General features: G+C 50.8%; 1 protein-coding gene across 1 annotated transcript; it reads right to left on the minus strand.

Moving 5' to 3' along the window:
- Window positions 1-17,723: 17,723 nt before the first annotated feature.
- Window positions 17,724-19,230, minus strand: LOC119364652 (peptide methionine sulfoxide reductase A2-1-like). Its single transcript, XM_037630136.1, has 2 exons — window positions 18,822-19,230; window positions 17,724-18,182 (listed from the first exon to the last, which is right to left on the minus strand). Exons 1-2 carry the CDS (start codon window positions 19,128-19,130, stop codon window positions 17,946-17,948), a joined length of 546 nt encoding a protein of 181 aa, XP_037486033.1. The 5' UTR covers window positions 19,131-19,230; the 3' UTR covers window positions 17,724-17,945.
- Window positions 19,231-19,975: the final 745 nt, after the last annotated feature.

Here is a 19,975-nt window from a genome sequence, read left to right on the forward strand (position 1 = left end):
AGTGATGGATCGGTTTGGCCCAAATAACCGATTTCACAAGCACTAGACGACCCAGCCGGTGGATCAAACCCCTTTGCCATGCCGGCGCAAAACTCTTTTCATGATCTAACATAGGCTGCCACTCCGCCCTAGAAAGAGTCCGAATGGCCAGTTGCGTCCCAAGGTATTTGCATGGGAAGGCACCCATGCGGCAATGCAAGACCGCCTCAACCCGATCCCTGTCCGCACTATCTCCGTGGATCATAATCGCCAAGGATTTGTTGTAGTTCACCTTCAATCGCGAAGCTTCCCCAAACGTCGTGAGCACCGACCGGACAAGAAAGAGATCCATGAGCCGAGGTTTGACAAATAAGGCCACGTCGTCAGCATAGATGGACACCGCCTGATGAGGAGCAATGCCCGAGAAGGTACTCACGACACCCATGTTTGCAGCACGAATGATCATCTTCGAGAGAACGTCCATGGCAATCACAAAAAGAAGGGGCGAAACTGGATCCCCTTGCCTTAGGCCCTTGGCATGCACGAAACTTCTACCTGGCACTCCGTTCACAATGACTTTCGTGCTGGCGGTCCTTAAGAGAATGGCAATCCACTGGCACCACTTAGGACCAAAACCCTTCCTGCGCATAACCTCGAATAAGAACGGCCAGGCAAGGGAATCGAACGCTCGTGAGATGTCCAGCTTCAAGAACACTCCCGCATCTCTCCGAGCATGAATTTTCCTAGCGACTTGCCGGACCAAGAGGAAGTTATCATGGAGGTGTCTCCCACAAATGAACGCCGACTGGTTTGATTCCACGATCTCCTTCATCCTCTTCCTCACACGATTAGCAAGCATCTTAGCAAACAACTTGGCTGCACTATGAGTGAGGCTGATTGGCCTGAAATCACCCACCTCCTCTGCCTCGGGCTTCTTAGGGATCAACACGATGTGCGCTCGGTTCAATTTACCAAAACCCCGGCCATCCCCCACATATAATTTCATGAGGACAGCCATTACGTCCCTCTTGATGATCGACCAAGCTTTCTGATAAAATGCCGTGATGAAACCATCCGGGCCCGGGGCCCGGTCCGGCGGCATCTCTTTGATCGTATTCCAGACCTCCTCTTCCGTGAACATCCCCTCCCACTCCACCATGTCAACGCCCTCCAAACCAAGAAAGTCTAAATCCACTTCCGCCTCCCTCACATTAGCCCTCCCAAGTAGCCGCTCATACACCTCCGTGAAGATCTCCTCCTTCCTAATTTGGTCCGTGATCAGCTCACCATTGTGTCTAATATGCGGTATGAAGTTCTTGCTCCTCCTCCCGTTAGCCACCACTTGAAACAGCTTAGTATTCGCGTCGCCCTCCTTGATCCATTTGAGCCTCGATCTTTGCCGCTCGATCGTACGTTGTAGGGAGGCCAGCCCTAGCAACGAGTGTTTCAAGGTTTTCCTCAACCACCTCTCCAACCAGGACAACACCCTCGACTCCATCGCCTTATCTAGCCTTAGGATTACGTAATTAGCAATGGCAATTTGGATCTTAATGTTCCCCGTCGTCCTTTTTCCCCAAGCTTGAAGGGCCACCGCCGTATTCCTAAGCAAAGCATCCAACCTCTTGAACGGGTCCGAGATCTCCTCCGGGCACACCCAGGCTTCCTTCACTACATGCTCAAACCCCTCAAGTCGCGTCCAAAACATCTCGAACCTAAATCTCTTCTTGGCGCAGAACGGCGCCGCCGTAGAGAGGTGTAACGGGGCGTGGTCGGAGATGTTAGTGGAAAGCGCTTGCAGCAAAACATCCGGGTAGTAAAGCTCCCAATCCACCAAAACTAGCACGCGATCAATCTTCATCATCACCACGTTCTCCCTCTCATTTGACCACGTAAACCTTCTTCCGTGCATGTAGATATCTTTGAGCTCGTTGTTGTCAACAAAAGACTTAAATCTCCGCATCATAGTTCTGTTAAGGTTAGGATTATTCTTCTCCTCCGCCTTGAGGATCATATTGAAGTCACCCAAAACCATCCAAGGGCCCGGGCAAGTGTCTCTCCTATGTTGCAGGTCGATCAAAAAGTTAATCTTCGATTCGTCGCCTTGAGGACCGTACACTACGGAAAGCCACCATTCCCAGCCATCCTTATTACACACACGGCCCGTGAGGAAGTTAGCGTCTCGAGTTAGATTGTCAATCTCCATGTAAGTGCTCTCCCAAGCTAGCAGGATGCCACCTCTCGTGTCGATAGCCGGGAGATAAGCAAAACCATCGAAGGATGGCCCAATGCATTGCATCACCGTATATGTATCAAGTACATCTAGCTTAGTCTCGAGGAGACACACCAAGTTCACCTTAGCTGCCATAACAAAATCCCTAACCGCGTTCCTTTTAGCAGGGTTATTAAGGCCCCTCACGTTCCACGATAATATCCGAGGATTCCAATCCATATGAAACATCAGCCCGTATTCCACCCATAGCACGACCCAACAATCAGGCCTCCCCCACCACCACAGACGTGGAAACCTCCCGCGCGTGCACCGGAGGCGTCTCCTTGCCGAACAGGGCCGCGATGACCCGAATATGCTGCTCTCTGAGAGGGGACTCAAAGATCTCCGCAAGCTCGGGTATCTTGTCTTCGTGACCCTCCAAATCCTCCGGCACCAAACCTAACGCACGCATAAGCACATTCTCAGCGGGCGAGGCCTTGGTCTTGGCCGGCAAAGCCCTCCTCGCACTCCTAGTGGCACGCCGTGGTGTAAAAGACTTGGCCTCCGGACGCAGGGAGGACTGGACCTCCAAAAGGAGCGGAGGCACGAGCTTCTTCACCAAAGCATTGCAAAACCACTTCATTTTTTCGAATGCGATCGCTTCCTGGGGCGTCATCCCCCCATCCGCAGCATCCTCCCTCCGTTGCATGACCAAATTTACATCCGGATCCGGCTGGCCCGCCGCAACTTCCTGAGAGCTCACCACTTGTTGCTGCTCCATCACCACCTCCGGGCACGCCAGTTGTCGCTGCATGTCCACACCTGCCGGAGACGCCTGCCCAATCATCTCGCGATCCGCTCCAAAGGATAATGGGGCCGGATCCTCTGTGGCAAAGACTCCCCCACACCCGTCCAACCCTCTGATGGCCTCCAGCTGCGTCTCCTCGTATGTTGCAACAGCCCCTGATTCCATGGTCCCACTCGCGGGATGGACCGGCCTCTCCTGGATAGGAACCAACCCCCTCGCCACCAATGACTCCTGAAGCGCGGGCCCCTCCAAGTCTGGCGCCGCCGCTGGCCCACACACAGGTGGCACTGCACCAGCCATGGGTACCCCGGGGCTCGACACGATGGCGCCCGTCGGGATCAGCACCCCCTGGGCCACCTCGGTCTCCACCACGCACTCGCCCGCCTGCTGCACGTTAGTCTTGTCCCGCCCGGAATCCAGCACCCACAGAACCTGTGTCTCCTGGGGCGTGGGCCTCCCCATGTCAGGCGCCGCTGCTGGCCCACCCACTGGCAGCTCCGAACCAACCAATGGCAACCCAGGCCTAGCCACGATGGCGCCCGTCGGGATCAGCGCGTCGGTCCCCAGCACGCTCCCGCCAACCTGATTCGCGATGGTCATGTCCCGCCCAGTCTCCACTCCCAGCGCGCCCGGCTCATTCAAAATAGCCTTTTCCACCCCGGTCTCCACCCCACCCAGCCGGTCAAAAGCGGAGTGACGCAGTGATAGTCTGTCCCGCACTTTTGTGATGGGCCTGTCTGGCCCTACCAGCGAAGCCGGCTCCATGGGTGGGATCCTCCAGTCCACCGTCTTCCCAGTGCCACGGACAACTCCGGCATAAGTCCGGCCAGCCACCGAACCAGGGCCTCCGCCTCCGCCAGGATTGTCACCCCTGCTATCACGCACGCCATGCTGCCAGGCGCAACGGCGTGTGCTCGACCCCTCGCCCATCTCCAGCGGTGAGTCTGGCAACCCACTTTGCCCGCTGCCTGACGAGCTGCCGCCGAGGAACCAAGGCTCTTCTCCCTCCGTGAACGTGGTGACTGAATCCAAGTGGATGAGCACCTTGTATTGCAGCGTCTTGGGTTGAAACACCTCTCTCTGCTCCTCTGGCTCCGGCACCGCCAGCCACCTGCGCGCGGGAATCATCTCCGGGTCCGCCGTCCACGCAAGCAGCTTGAAGGAGGACAGGTCCGTTCTTGACGACGTTTCCGGCGCCACCGTTTCGATGAAGCAAGAACCCCCCAGCAAGCCTTCGACCACCTCCAGCTCCCAAGCGTGCGGTGGAATGCTCTCAATCTCCAGACAGACCTTGGTCCTCAACGCAGCAAACACCGCCTGGTTCTGCCTGATCCACTGTCGAAACGAGAGCCTGCACCCATCAAACTCAATCACCGGCCGCGAGCTCACTCTGTTCCTGTCTTCCCTGTTAGCAAACACCACCAAGAAATCCTCTGGCTGGAACTGGTGCACCGACAATCTGTCCGAAGCAATGCCGAGCCTGGCCTGAAGCGCGCGCCTGACCAGCTCTGGCGAGAGCCCCGACCTGTCACCACTCGCAAACACGACCATAGCATTCTGTAATCTGCCTTCCAAGTCCGCCATGGCCCTGGACCTCCTGACGACACACAATTCTGACGGTGCCATGTCCAGATCCTCCCGCGCATCAGGCCTCGGCTCCGCCCGTCGGAGGCCACCCAACGGCGACGCCGCTCTCGACACGGGCCGCCGAGGAGGGAAGGGAGGGGGAGGGGAGGGCGAGACTGCGCGCGACACGGCCGCACCCCTCGTGGGCGCGCCCGGGTCCGCGACCCCACCAGCACCCGGCGCCCGCCTGGCCACCTTCGCGACCGCATCCCGTCTGAGCTCCTCCACCGGCGACGGGCTGCGGGGCCGCTTGCACTGACTCGCGACGTGCCCCGACACACCACACCAAAGGCAAACGACCTGGTTCGTGCAGTCCTTCAGGAAGTGCCCTTTCTCCAAACACTTGAAACACCGATCTCGCATCTCCGGCGTCACCTCCCTCCGCGGCGGCGAGCCGGGCCTTCCCACCCCCACCAACGGAGCAGCCTCGCGGCGGCGCTTCCAATACGCCACGCCAGAAGTTTTGACAGGAGGCAAGAATGCAGGTGCTGATCATGATGAGGAGAAAGGCATTTTTTTCTCACAGTAAAACTTATAGTAACTCGTATCTTACCTTACTCAATCATAGCCATATACTACAAGTGGTGGCTAATGCCACAATGTCTGAGTAGACATGACATGACACAGAAAGACTTGAACTTTGAGTGCATAGTCACTACTCCATCATGTTAAAGCACCATAGGTCTAGACCCATGGATACTTTGAGACTGTTGGTTCTTTTTATGCATTGAGTAGGGCGAGAACATTCATGAATTGAATGTCTCCCCCTAAGTATATGCCTACATCATGACCAGACATTAGATTCATTTATGACTGGGTACTAGATTTCACATAATGTTGTCAAGCTCCAAGATACCAAGTTCACGCCTAAGTTGACAGAACCTTGCTTCATCTAGAGGTTTGGTGAAGATATCTGCTAGTTGAAAATATGTACCAATGTGATCAATGTGAATATCACCCTTTTCAACATGATCTCTCAAGAAATGATACCTAATATCAATGTGTTTGGTGCGGAGATGATCTTTGGGGTTCTCAGCAATATTGATGGCACTTTCATTATCACACAGAAGAGGCACATTTCTATAGGTGATACCGTAATCCTTCAAAGTTTGCCTCATCCATAACAACTGAGTTGCACAACTAGCGGTAGCAATGTATTCAGCTTCTGCGGTAGAGAGAGCAATACAATTTTGTTTCTTCGAGGACCAACTCACCAAGGATCGTCCAAGAAACTGACATGCACCAGATGTGGACTTACGATCCACTTTGTCTCCAGCCCAATCCGCATCTGTGTACCCAATGAGATCAAACTTAGCATCCTTGGGGTACCAGAGGCCCAACTTTGGGGTGCGAACAAGGTATCTAAGAATATGCTTAACTGCCTTATGATGACTTTCCTTAGGGAAAGCTTGAAATCTAGCACACATGCATACAATGAACATGATGTCTGGTCTAGATGCACAAAGATAAAGCAATGAACCAATCATAGAGCGGTAAGTAGATGGGTCGAAGGGAGTACCATTTGTGTCTTCAGTGAGAGTGATTTTGGTTGGCATGGGTGTCTTGCATGGACTAGCGTCAGACATACCAAACTTTTCTAGAATATCCTTGAGGTACTTTGCTTGAGATACGAAAATTCCTTCTTGAAATTGTTGAATTTGAAATCCGAGAAAGAACTTCAAATCCGTATTGAGTGACATTTCAAAATTCTTGGTCATTGAATCCGCAAACTTCTTGCACAAATGAATGTTAGGAGAACCAAAAATGATGTCATCTACATAGATTTGGCATAGAATCAAATCACCCTTGTCCCTCTTAGTAAAAAGAGTGGGATCGATCACCCCTCTCACAAAACCATCAACGAGTAAAAAAACTTCTTCAAATGATCATACCAAGCACGAGGTGCTTGTTTGAGGCATACAAAGCCTTATGAAGTTTATACACATAGTCTTTGTGAAAGGGATCAACGAACCCGGGTGGTTGTGACACATATACTTCTTCTTGTAGAGGACCGTTAAGGAAAGCACTCTTCACATCCATTTGATGTAATGTAAAACCATTGAAAGCGGCATAAGCAAGTAAAATGCGAATGGATTCAAGACGGGCAACGGGGGCAAAGGTCTCACCAAAATCCAAACCTTCAACTTGTGAGTACCCTTGTTCCACTAACCTTGCCTTGTTGCGGATGATGACACCATTTTCATCTTGCTTGTTCTTGAAAATCCATTTTGTTCCAATGACGTTGTGCTCGGTGGACGGCCTCTTGACTAGTGACCACACTTGGTTGCGTTCAAAACTGTTCAACTCTTCTTGCATAGCAACAAGCCAATCGTTGTCCATCAATGCCTCTTGTACCTTGAGTGGTTCAATACTAGACACAAACGAGAAGTGAGCACAAAAGTTTGTCAAATGTTTACGGGTGACTCTACCTTCCGAGATGTCGGTGAGGATTTTGTCAACATCAACACGACCGGCCACTCAAGGCATGATGGAGGTGAGGGTTTCACGAGGTTCAACTTCATGTCCATCATCCACATCTTCAACATATGGATCATTCACGTGTGGAGGAAGATCTTCTTGTTCATGTTGCATTTGTTGAGGTTCGTCATCCATGATTGGACTTTCTTGTTCTTGCTCTTGATGATGATCTTGTTCTTGATGATTATCATTAAGTGAGACTTGATCAACCTCATCAACTTGGGCTAAGGGTATTGGTTGAACACTAGGAACTTGTATTGGTATGGATGTTGAAGTAGTTTGATGATGCGTGAGACCTCCATCTTCTTCTTCATCATCATGAGGTTCTTGTTCCATAGGAAGAAGTGCACCAACACCCATGTTCAAAATGTCTTGAGAAGAATCTTCTTCACCTACATCACTTAGATCAACTTGCTCCCCATGGGAGCCATTAAATTCATCAAACACCACGTCACAAATTTCTACAACACATCCATTGGATTTGTTGTAGACTCTATAGGCGTGAGAGTTTGACCCATAACCAACAAATATACCCTCAATTGTTTTGGATTGAAATTTTCCTAACCGTTCTCTTTTGTTGAGAATGAAACATTTGCACCCAAATACACGAAAGTACTTGACATTTGGCTTGTTTCCAGTTAGAAGCTCATATGGAGTCTTTTCCAATATAGTGCGGAGGAAGAGTCGGTTTGATGCATGACATGCGGTATTGACAGCTTCAGCCCAAAAACTATGTGGTGACTTGTATTCATCCAACATGGACCTTGCCAATTCTACAAGTGTACGGTTCTTCCGTTCGGCTACACCATTTTGCTGAGGAGTGTATGGAGCTGAATATTGATGCTCAATCCCTTCATCATTAAGAAATTCTTCCAAGGTATAGTTCTTGAACTCAGAGCCATTGTCACTCCTTATTGCTCGGATTTCTTTGTCAAACTTGCGTTGGGCTTGCTTGGCAAAATCAATGAAGGTGATCTTCGTTTCGTCCTTGGACTTGAGGAAGAACACCCATGTATATCTTGAGTAATCATCAACAATGACAAGCCCACTTTTTCCCACCAAGACTATCCCATGAAGGAGGCCCAAAAAGATCCACATGAAGGAGCTCCAAGGGCCTTGAAGTAGATACTATGTTCTTGGGTGGGTGCTTTGATTGATGTTGCTTCCCGGCTATGCATGCACTACACACACGATCTTTCTCAAAAGAGACATTGGTTAGTCCAAGGATGTGATTCCCCTTTAAGAGATCTTGAAGATTTCTCATGCCGACATGGGCTAGCCGGCGATGCCATAGCCACCCCTTGTCAGCCTTGGCCATTAGACAAGTTGCATGGAATGTGCTCTCTTTCGAGAAATCAACCGTGTAAAGGTTGCCATCCAACTCTCCAACAAAGGCCACTTCGAGAGTATCTCTCTTAAAGACTTTCACATCCGTTAGTCCAAAAAGTGTTTCATAACCAACAGAAGCCAATTGGCGAACAGAGAGCAAGTGATATTTAAGGGATTGGACAAGCATAACATTTGCAAGAGACATGTTGTTGGTGATAGCCACCTTGCCCAATCCGAGTACCTGTCCTTTTGAACCTCCACCAAACATAATGCTCATGAATGGTTGAATAGCTTCCATGAAATCGTAGAGTAATTTGCTATCTCCAGTCATATGATTTGTACATCCACTATCAATCACCCATTTCACTCCACCGGAGAAGCCAACCTACACACAATTATTACTTGGTTAGAGGCACCCATTTTGCAATGGGACCTCTCAAGTTAGTCACAAGGGTCTTAGGGACCCAAATAGCATAAAACCGAAATGCATTTCGAGGACCAACAAACTTTGCATAAACTTCTCCATCCTTAGTCTTACGAAGTACATAGGATGGAGGCATGAACTCTTTTGGCTTGTTGAGAGTGGGCATGCCCCTTGTGGCCTTCCCACTAGCAACCTTACCTTTCTCCTTGTGTCCTTCTCGTACAAAAGTTTCTTTTAAAGGGGTGGTGCACTTTTGAGAGGATGTCTTCTTCTTGCTTGTGCTTGGGTCAAACCCGAGTCCCTCTTTGGCGAACACTTCATTGTGTTGGCTCAACACCTCATCAAGGTTCTTTTGCCCTTGAGCACATGTCATGAGCCCTTTCTCAATTTGAGCCTTGAGAAAACGATTCTCCTCAAGAATAGATGCTAGATCACTACTAGAGTTAGTAGAACAAGCATCAACATTTATAATAGGAGACGAGTAAGCCTTAGCTAGAGTTTCAAGATAAGTAAGTTTGAGCGTCTCAAAACTCTTTGTAAGAAGGGTGAGCTCTTCTTCCTTAGTCTTGAGGGACATGGATAGAAGCTCACAATCCTTAGAGAGAGAAGCATGAGACTTCGCAAGCTTACTTTTATCATTCATCAACTCTTCACAAGAGCCAATAGCCTTTTTCAAGGAGGCAAGATCTTTAGTGTGAACATCAATATTTGCGCCAATTTTTAAGCATAGTTCATCATTTCGTGTTTCCTCATATTGGACTTTCCGCTCAAGGGTTTCACATTTTTCCTTTTCCTCGGTGACGAGGGTTTTGAGTTCCTTAATGGTGATGGTGTGCTTACTCACCATCTCCATAAGCATACGAAACATAGTGAGCTTCTTTCCTTTGAGGGAACACATGAACTTATTAAGTTTAGCAAGCATAGGGTCATTTAGATCATCATCCTCATAGCTATCCTCCGCATCAAGATACTCATCACTAGGAGTAGGAGGAGTGAAAAGAGGAGGGTTTGATCGTGGGGTTACCTTGACCTTGTCAGGAGAGTGTTGATCCTCTCCATCTTCTACCACGGCCTTCGCCATGAGGCACTTGTGAGCGTTGCCCTTGTAATCCTTCATGTAGTTGTAGGTGACAACTTCACCACTCTTATTGACTAGTCTCAATGTGTTTTGAGAATCCTGAGCAACTCTGGCAACACCACTAACATCATCCGGATCGGATTCTTCTTGAGCAACCATTGCTTTCCCATCTCTGTTCTTGAGCTTGGAGTTCAAAGGATTTGGCAATTTCTTCTTAGGAAAGGTCTTGGGAAACCTTGGTTTATCTTCTCTCTTCTCATAAGGGCACTCATTTAAGAAGTGATTTGTTTCCTCATAGTTGTAGCATTTTCTTACTTTCTTCTTTTGGAATCTTCCCTTGAATTTTCCCGCGCTAAACTTCTTGACAAAAAGAGCCATGTCTTCATATGAAGGGCCCTCGTCGGATTCAATCTCATCACCATCTTCGTCATCATCATCATCTTCTTCTTCTTCTTCACTTTGCTCATCTTCACATACATGCTTGGCCTTCAATGCAAGATTGACCTTTGATGATGGGGAACCATGCATGGCAAGATGTTTTGTGGCATTAGCTTTTGACTCTTCAAATAGTTGAAAGGTGGATATGATATCATCTGTAGTCATTTCCTTGAAGGTATGGTGTTGTCTTATGTCCCACACCATTTGATGGTGATATGGAGCAAGAGCATGAAGCAATTTATCCACAAGGAATCTTTTAGTCATGTTGAATCCATCTTGTGTCTTGTCACACTCACATGACTCAATATCGGCAGTGAGAGTCATGAGGCGCTCATGGAGTTGATTGGGGGTCTCACCTTTCTCCATACAAAAGTTTTGCAATTGCCCCTTGGCAATTTCATATTGAGCACTCCGGAGGGTAGAGGTGCCAGTCTTGGATCGTATAATACTTTCCCATAGTTCCTTGCACTTGTGATGTGTATGAACGGTCTCCTTTGCTTTTTCATCCATGCCTCTCCTTATACACATGATTGCAGTGTCATTGAGGTTCTTGTCATATATTTCTCTTGGTGTGGGGTTCTTTGGATCAACCACATGATAGCCATACTCCAGGATCTCCAGCATCTCATCGTTTCCATGTCGAAGATGATCCTGCATAGCAACTCTCCACAAGGCAAAATCGGAAGTGGCACTTAGTAAAGGAGGTTTGCCTTGAGGGTTATATCTTGGTTTCTCAACTTGAGGTCTTGCATAAAGCCAAGGAACACTGGCGTGTTCATTGCTAGGAGGTTGTTGACCAAGTGATGGAGTAGGCACAGTTGGCCTCAAAGCAGCACCACCCGAGAGTGGTGCAAGCACCGTGGACAACGTGGCTAATCTCATTTGGACCAAGGCCTCAAGAGAAGCATCATGTTCCTCTTTTTGCTTCGCAAGGTCCCGTTCTAGATCCTCTAACGTAAAGGACTTGACTTCAGAGGAAGCCTCGCCCTTATCCTTAGGATCTACAACCAGGGGAGTCCCATCTGGGTTCATCTCGCTCTAGGGCGGTTAAGCCACAAGAATAGAGCACGAGGCTCTGATACCAATTGAAAAGGATCGAGATGGACCTAGAGGAGGGGTGAATAGGTACAATTACAAATTTTAATTATTACTTAGCAATTTTAGGCAATAATGCGGAATATGAAGGTGAGCCTAACAATTTCTAGTAAGTACTAAGTACTAGGCAAGTAACACAAGCATACAAGTAAGCAAGCACAATATGATGTAAGTAAGTGCAAACAAGACAAGTAACCACAAGTAGAGAGTTAGGGTTAGGAATAACCGCAACTCCAGGAGACGAGGATGTATGCCGATGTTCACTTCCTTGGAGGGAAGCTAGTCACCGTTAGAGAGGTGGGTGTTACCACGAAGGCACACTAACACCACGAAGGCTCACCCTATTCTCCCTTTGAGACAACACCACGAAGGCGTTTCTCAACCACTAGTGGTAGACCTTGGGGTGGTCTCCAAACCCTCACAAACTTATCCGGGGGTAATCACAAAGGTCGATTCCTCTCCGAAATACTCCTACCGCCTAGGAGTCTCCAACCTCCAAGAGTAACAAGATCGATGGGGATTTGCTCAAGACTTGCTCAAATCACGAATTCCTTTGGTGCAAAGAAAGGGAAGAAGTGGATCTATCACTTGATTGGAGAACTTCTCTCAAAATGCTCCTAGAACACTTGGGAATCTAGGATTTAGTGTGGATGAATGAGAGAGAGAGTGAGGAGTGTTCTTGTGAGGCTCAAAGTGAATGGTCAACCCCATCCCGTGGGAGGGAAGGGTGTATATATAGGAGGTGGGAAAAAGTGACCGTTTGGGGTACAGGATGGCCGGACGTCCGGAGGCCCAAATGGGTCCGGACGCCCGACAGTCATCGGACGACCGGGCGCTGTGAAAAGTGTGACCCACAATCCAGTGTACAGGATACGGACGTCCGACTGGAGTCGGACATCCGTACGAATGCTTCTGATGTGAAAGTGTCGGACGTCCGGAGGGTTCCGGACATCCGTAAAAATGTTTCTGTTGTGGAAGTGTCGGAAGTCCGGAGGGTTCCGGACATCCGTAAAAGTGTTTCTGTTGTGGAAGTGTCGGACGTCCGAAAGTGTCCGGACGTCCGGGCAATCAGGAAGGACCGGACGTCCGTAGAACACCGGACGTCCGAAAGCAAGGTATATAGATAGCAAGTTTTGAGCAAGTTTTTCACAGATCCATCGATCCCCTCTTAATAGTGCGGGATCCCTATACTCAAGAACAAAACATAAATGAAGTCAACATCTTGTATCTCCATTCTTGAGTTATATGCTTTTGTCCCTAGTCATGATCCATGCACACGGTCTTTAGAACATAATCCTGAGATATACTTGATAAACATGATTAGTCCCGAGCATATGTGTTGTCATCAACATCAAAATATGATTAAGGGCATGATTGCACTTTCAGAACCGCCGCCAGAGGTGCAAGAATTCAACAATGATGGATGTTGTGTCACCGTGGCGAAGATCCTTGATCCACTGGTCGCTTTCGAGCGCAGCTGCCATCGTCCGATTTTTGCGCCATGAGTGCTTGAATAGGCTTGGGAAAGATTCACTTAGCGGGGAATCATCAAGCCAGGGGCATGTCCAAAACCCTGCATTTTGGCCGTCGCCGATCGAGACCGCTGTTTCTTTGGCGAAGAGCTCTCTGTCCAGCTTGTCGCATGGCAATGGGAAGACAGCCCAAGGCCTCACCGGCTGTTGCCAGGATAACCACAGCTAGCGCAGACAAAGAGCAGAACCAAAACATTGCACATCGGGTATCCCTGGCCCGCCCTTCTCCGTCGGAGAGCACACTATGCTCCAAGCCACCTTGCACTTGCTGCCGGTCAGCGCGTCGTCTTGAGCCCACAGGAAACGATGCAGTGCCTTGTCGATCTCTTTCAGGATCTTCTTCGGCACCTTGAGAACTGTCAGTGCAAAAGTAGGCAGCGCCAAGAACACCGCACGCACCAGAACGCGCTGACCTGCCAGAGACATAAGCTTGCCCTTCCATCCCGCGAGACGTGATCTCACTCGATCAATGAGGAATTGGTAGTGGACCAGCCTCATCCTTTTAGGGGATATTGGCAATCCCAAGTATGTTGTGGGGAAGCTAGCGATCGATCCCCCAAAACCCAGTAAAACCTCCGTCAGCAGATCGCCGTCGGAGTTCATCGGGATCACTGAAGATTTGCTTTGATTTAACTTGAGTCCCGTCGCCTCTCCAAAAGAGTGCAGCAGCTCCAACAGGTTGTCAACCTCTTCTTTGATTGGGTTGGCGAAGATTACTGCATCGTCGGCATATAGACTCACCTGCATGCTTGCTCCCCGCCCAGGAAGTGGTGCAAGGAGATCTATTGATGTGGCGGTGTCTATAAGGAGATAAAGAGGATCGATCGCAAGGATGAAGACCAGCGGCGAGAGCGGGTCTCCCTGCCGGAGCCCGCGGGCGTGGAAGAAACTTGGCCCCGGCAATCCGTTCAGTAGACAAGAGGAGGATGCAGTGGAGAGGAGCAGGGCTATCCAATTTCGTCATCGTTGAGAGAACCCCATGCGCTGCAGCAGCTCGATCAGGTATGCCCAGGATACAGAGTCGAAAGCTCGAGCAAAATCTAGCTTGAAGAGCAGGGCCTGCTTTTTTTCTCTATGAAGCATCCTGACACATCCTTGCACATACTGAAAATTGTCATGTATGCATTTTCCTCTCTGAAAAGTCGTTTGTGCTAGTGAGATGATTCCATTCGGCGCAGTGGATAGCGTAATTGTGAGGACCTTGGAGATAAGCTTAGCCATGGAGTGAATCAGACTGATGGGCCTATAGTGGTTGATCTCTGACACACCACTTTTTCGGCAGGAGGGCAATGAGTGCATAGTTAAGCTTAGCGAAGTTGCTCCCAGCCATCTGATAAAACTTGTCAAAGATAGCCATGACCTCCTCCTTGATAATCGGCCAGCAAGAGCGATAAAACTGCCCTGTGAAACTGTCCAGGCCCGGTGCCTTTTCCATGGGGGAGGCTAGTATCACCGCCCAAACCTCGGCCATGGTGAACAGGTCGTCAAGCTTCGATGAGGTCACAGCTGGGACGTTTAGCATGTCCGAGTTCAGGGTGCAGCGTCTTTGTTTGCTTCGACCCAGGGCTTCAGAGAAGTGATCGAAGATGAGCTTCTCCTTCTCGTGATGATCAACCACCACTCTGTTGCTGCTACTGATTGCATGGATGAAATTCTTTCTTCGGCGCGCTTGCATTTTGGCATGGAAGACCCTCGTGCTGGCATCACCTGCCCGAAGCCAGCTCACCCTGGAGGCCTGACGTTTTCTCGCTCTCTCTATTTCAGCCAGCCCGAGCACTTTTTGTTTCAGAGATCGCCTTATATTTATCTCAGTAGCCGAGAGGGCTCGGTGCTCTTGCGCCATATCAAGCTTTAAGATCACTTCGTTTGCAATGTGCAGCTGTAGCCTAGCCTTGTCAAATGTTGCCTTACTCCAGATCCTAAGATCAGTGGCCACTCTTGCCAATCTTCTCTTCATCCTCGCAAAGGGGCGGTCGTGCGGGACAGGTCGTTGCCAAGCTCTCAAAACTGTTTCATAGAAGTGTGGAAATTTGGGCCAAAAGTTCTCAAATCTGAACCTCCCTTTTCTGAAGGGCGTGGATGCCTTTGCCAGGATCAATGGGCAATGGTCGGAGAAACAAGTTGAGGCCGCCATAAGCATGTAGTCTTGATACAACAAATCCCACGAGTCATTGCGGAAATACTTGTCTATACTGCAGAGTGTTGGTTCCTCCCTTTTGTTGCTCCATGTGAACTTTTGTTCCTGCATTTTAGCTCCTTTAGCCCTGCCCAGCCTAGGCCTCTTCTGAATTTTTCCATCATCCTCCTGTTAATGTTGTTATTGCTCTTGTCGCACGCTTGGTCGATCTTGTTGAAGTCCCCGTTGATCAACCAGCGCTCACCCGTCGGCGGAGCAGCGGAAGCAAGCTCGACGAGGAAACCATCTTTCTGCGCGTCGTCCATTGGCCCATAGACCGTGATGAGCCAGAAAGGCTCACCCGCAAGCAGTGGTTCTACCCTAACCGTGATGGAAAACCCACCTAGATGATGCGAAACTACGTTGAGGATTTGCTTATCCCAGAAGATCGCCACGCCGCCTCTCGTCCCGTGCGCCGGCAGCACCATGCACCCTTGAAGATTTGCGCTGCCTACCTCCGTCGCTACATTGGCTGTCCAAACCTCCACCTTAGTTTCCTGCAACGCTAAAACTGCTACGTGGTTTGCCTGATCAACTTCTCTGATGGTTGTGCGCTTCGTCGGGCAGTTCAAACCCCGTACGTTCCATGGCATGAAGATTGGATCGTTGTCACACATCTAAACACCATGGCATTCTCCGTCGATCACATCTAATGAAGATGATGCACTACACCTTACAACATGTCGGGGGCAACGACGGCCACCAACGGGCCCAAAAACCCATCGTCGTCGATCTCGCCACATACCATAACTCAAGTTGTTTTAAGACCAGCTGACGACGGAGACTAATCGAAGACCTAACTAACATGATCAAACATGGAGAGACTCATCGGCGCCGGCGATCCCGGCCATGCCAGCAACAATCTTGAGTGCAGCTTGATCCAGCCCAGTGAGCTTGGCGATGGCAGCGATGTCTCCGTCAGACAAAGGCTCCTGGAACCGCTTCATGAGCACTGTCGCCACCTTTGGGGTCATCATGTCCTTTGGCCCGAGCGCGCCCAACTCCTGCACCAGGCGAAGCACCGCCCGTTGAGCCACTGGCATCGGGTTTGCTGCTGCACCCTGGCGAGCACTACAGCGAGAAGGTGCTGAGGTGGCCCTGGACTTTGGTGGCGCAGAGGGGCGTGGGCGAGCCGGGCTGATGATGGGCGGGGGGACATGCGCAAACAACTCCGAGCCGCCTCCTTCACTGATCTGGATCGTGCCCACGCGCTTCGTCACCGCTGACAGCTGGAAGCCTGCAGTGGCCACCGTTGGGGAGGTGATGCATGGGAGCAGGCATGGGATCATCTCGGGGCTGTCCATATCTTGCACGGCGGGAGGCTGATGAGGTGGGGAGAGGCCACCATCTTCAAACGCCAGCGGGGTCTGTAGGGCCTCGATCATGGCGTTTTCCATCTCAAGTTGCATGCAGTCCGTGCGCGGCGGAGGGGAGAGCACACGACCGAAGTCGGAGAAGCTGAAGAAGCGAGCAACTGGGTCTTCTGTTGCTGGTGCTGGAGGCGGTGGAGCTTGACGGAGCAGAAGCGGAGGAGTGACTCGCAGCGTGGCTGAGACGGCTGCCCCGTAGGCCCCCACGATGGCCGCGCATTCTTTCGCGTCGCGCCTCCCAACCGAGATGCGGCTGCGGCGGCGGTGCGCCCCGGCAACCACGTCCGCGCTGCTCTCCTTGGCGTGGCATCCGCGCCCGAGCAGCTAGTCCCTCCAGGACCGGCCCTGGCCGCCGCTGCTGTCGCCGTCTTCTTGATCACGCCTTGGAAGCCCGAGGATGGGGCCGCCGCACCCTGCGACCGGTCCGCGCGGTGCAGAGCGACGCCCCGGGCCTTGACCGTCCTCCACATGCGCCACCCACGTTTCTGACTAGATGTGTGGCAACTGGAGGTCGTCCTCGTCGTAGGAGGAAGAGAGCTCGCTATGCCCCGAGTGCGACGAGCATGGCGAGAGCGGGGTCCAATCCTCCACCAAGTCGACCTGCAAGAGGAGGTCGTTAGCGGTGCGCACCAGGAGGCGGAGGGACGCGGTGGTCGAGCGAAGCGAAGCCGAGCACCTCATCGGTGCGGCCTGCGCCCCGCTTGAGCACCCAGAGCGCGCGCCTCGTCGGGATATGGGCTACATCCCATACCCAGAGCCAGCATGCGAAAAATTTTGTGTGCCCCCTCTCGAGCGTGCGCGAGTCGAGGCGGTCGATGTCCCCGAGGGCCTCCTCCGCCCCGGCAAGCGACCAGAACTGCATCGGCAGGTCTTTGATGACAACGCGCATATGCAGGTTCTACTTCAGGATCGTCGCGTGGTCGTCCTCATGCCAGGCCTTGACGAAGAACTTGCCGCCGTCCACCTTGAGCACGCCGCGCCGCACCGCGTTGTCGCGATGCGCGGGAAGGTCGAAGTGGACGAGAAAAGCCTCTGGGTGGTGCGCAATGACACGGAGCTGGTGCGGCGGGGTGCAGAATATCAATCCAGATTATCTCGGCGTGGTGTGTGATGCGGATATGTGCGGAGGTTGGCAGAAGGTGCTGCCGCGGCGCGATGTGCAAACACCAAAATAATGTATAGATCATCGAGCAAACAAAGTGCCAGACCTCACCTTAACACGCTGCACGCATGGGTTTGTTTATTGTAACAACAACAAGAAGAGTCAGGTAGACGGTGTCCTGTATGATGCTAATGGCAATGCAGCACCAATAGCTTAGGCGGTCAGGTAGACGGTGTCCTGTATGATGCTAATGGCAATGCAGCACCAATAGCTTAGGCGGTCGGGGACGGGGGCGGTGCTTTCAGCCGTAGCAGCGGATGGGGTCGGAGCAGCGCTTCTTGGCGGACTGGCCGCCCTTCTCGAGGTACTGCTGGTGGTAGTCCTCGGCCGGGTAGAACCTCCGCGCCGGGAGGACCTCCGTCACGATCTTCTCCTTCCACTCCCGCTGCTTCTCCGCCAGCGACTCCCGCGCCTGCCGCTCCTGCTCCGCCGTGTAGTAGTAGATGCCCGACCGGTACTGCGTCCCGACGTCGTTGCCCTGACGTGCAACGTGGAATTAATTAGTAGGAGTAGCTTGTAAACGATGTGCGGAGGCCAAATGCTGCTAACATGTACGGTAAAACCATAGCAAACGGGAAGACACTGAAGATTTTTGTAGCTATCTCAGATCAACAACTTGAGGGAACTCTCAGAATTTGTGCATATGGTGAGTGGTACTCCCTCTGTAAACTAATATAAGAACGTTTAATATCATTTGATCTAACGCTCTTATATTAGTTTACAGAGTTTATGAAAGGAGACAGTAATGCGGACAATGCATCGGAAATCTCAGAGCATAAGAGTGTGTAGTGAATGTTCCTATCTGCCGAGGCAATACAATGATCCATTGTATATCATCACAAGAAATCCCCTTTTGAGATTGAAATCGTCTACTTTATCTTAAAAGCATTTCATTCCGAAGATGTAGAATATCCGCTCCTCTGTATTAACAAGCCAGATATTACACCAATCAATGAGAATGAGTCAACCCCCCAAATCCGTACCAGGTCCATTGAACCTTGCAACACCGGCGACGCGATCGGCGCGGAAAGCCCCCAACGGCCGCCGCCGGTCTGGCCGGCACACTACGCGCTCCAACTTACGGCGAGAGCAGCGGCAGAGGCATCACATGACGTACCTGCTTGTTGAGCGTGGTGGGGTTGTGCTTGGCCCAAAAGACGTCGAGGAGCACGGCGTAGGGGCACTCCTTGGGGTCGTAGTGCACGCGCACGACCTCGGCGTGGCCGGTGCCGCCGCCGCAGACGTCGCGGTAGGTCGGCCCGTCGAGGTGCCCCTGCGAGTAGCCCACCTCCGTGCGCGCCACGCCGGGGAGCCGCTGGTACGCCAGCTCCACGCTCCAGAAGCAGCCCGCCCCGAACTGCGCCAGCTCCAGCCCCTCACCGACCGCCGCGTCGGCGTCCGGGCCCGCCGCGCCGGTGCTCGACATCCTGTTGCCCGTGGTGGAGGGTGGACTTTTCTAGGATCGGCTGATCTCTTGTTAGAGGGGACGGGCGAGCGGTAACCGATCGGGTCTTGAAGTCCAGGTTTTGTAATACAAGGCCTGTCGAATTTTGTTTTCAGGGAAGGGAATATCAGGGGGCGGTAGACGTGCGCGTGTATCCACTTGCGCCGTGAGAAATAAACGGTGCAAATCCGTGGTTCAATGCAGTCCACGATTCCGACCGCATTGTTCACACATTCATGGCTTGGCTTCGTAATTTCAGGTCAATCCTACTAGTAATCCCTCCGTCCAGAAATACTTATCGCAAAAATGAATAAAAATGAATGCATCTAAAACTAAAATGTGATTAGATACAACCATTCCTCCGACAAGTATTTCTGGACGGAGGAAGTATTAAGGTTTCACATGGTTGTGAACATGTATACAGCTGCAGCTCGATGGGAATGAAGATAAGGATGAGAATCTCTACCAAAAAGATCAGAGAGAACGTAAAACTCCATGCTGCTACATAGACATAGTCCTGTATCAAGTTGCGCATCTTAACTAACAATTGGATTCCATATGTAGAGAGATCAAATCGCATTCTGTATCATTTTAGGGCATATACGATGATGCTATTTTAGAGGTGGCATCTAGGATAAATGTTGACTTGGAGAAGAGAGAAATCAACAGAAAAGGTTTGCCTTCTTTTATTTAAGAGATGATATCTTAGCACAAAATGTCTCACTGCTTTTTAGGAATAGCTACTTACTAAAAATAAGATAAAATATAACCCTTGTAGACATATTTTTATTGTCATCTATATAAATTACATGCAAGGCCTAAGATAA

Source organism: Triticum dicoccoides, chromosome 2B (assembly GCF_002162155.2).
Source record: "Triticum dicoccoides isolate Atlit2015 ecotype Zavitan chromosome 2B, WEW_v2.0, whole genome shotgun sequence".
NCBI classification, from domain to species: Eukaryota; Viridiplantae; Streptophyta; class Magnoliopsida; order Poales; family Poaceae; genus Triticum; species Triticum dicoccoides.

Excerpts from the sequence above, each read along its gene's own strand:
- LOC119364652 (XM_037630136.1), bottom strand. The coding sequence starts at position 19,130 with ATGTCGAGCACCGGCGCGGCGGGCCCGGACGCCGACGCGGCGGTCGGT. Across the intron at positions 18,183-18,821 it reads CCACCACGCTCAACAAGCAG|GGCAACGACGTCGGGACGCA; the intron begins GTACGTCATGTG and ends GTTGCACGTCAG.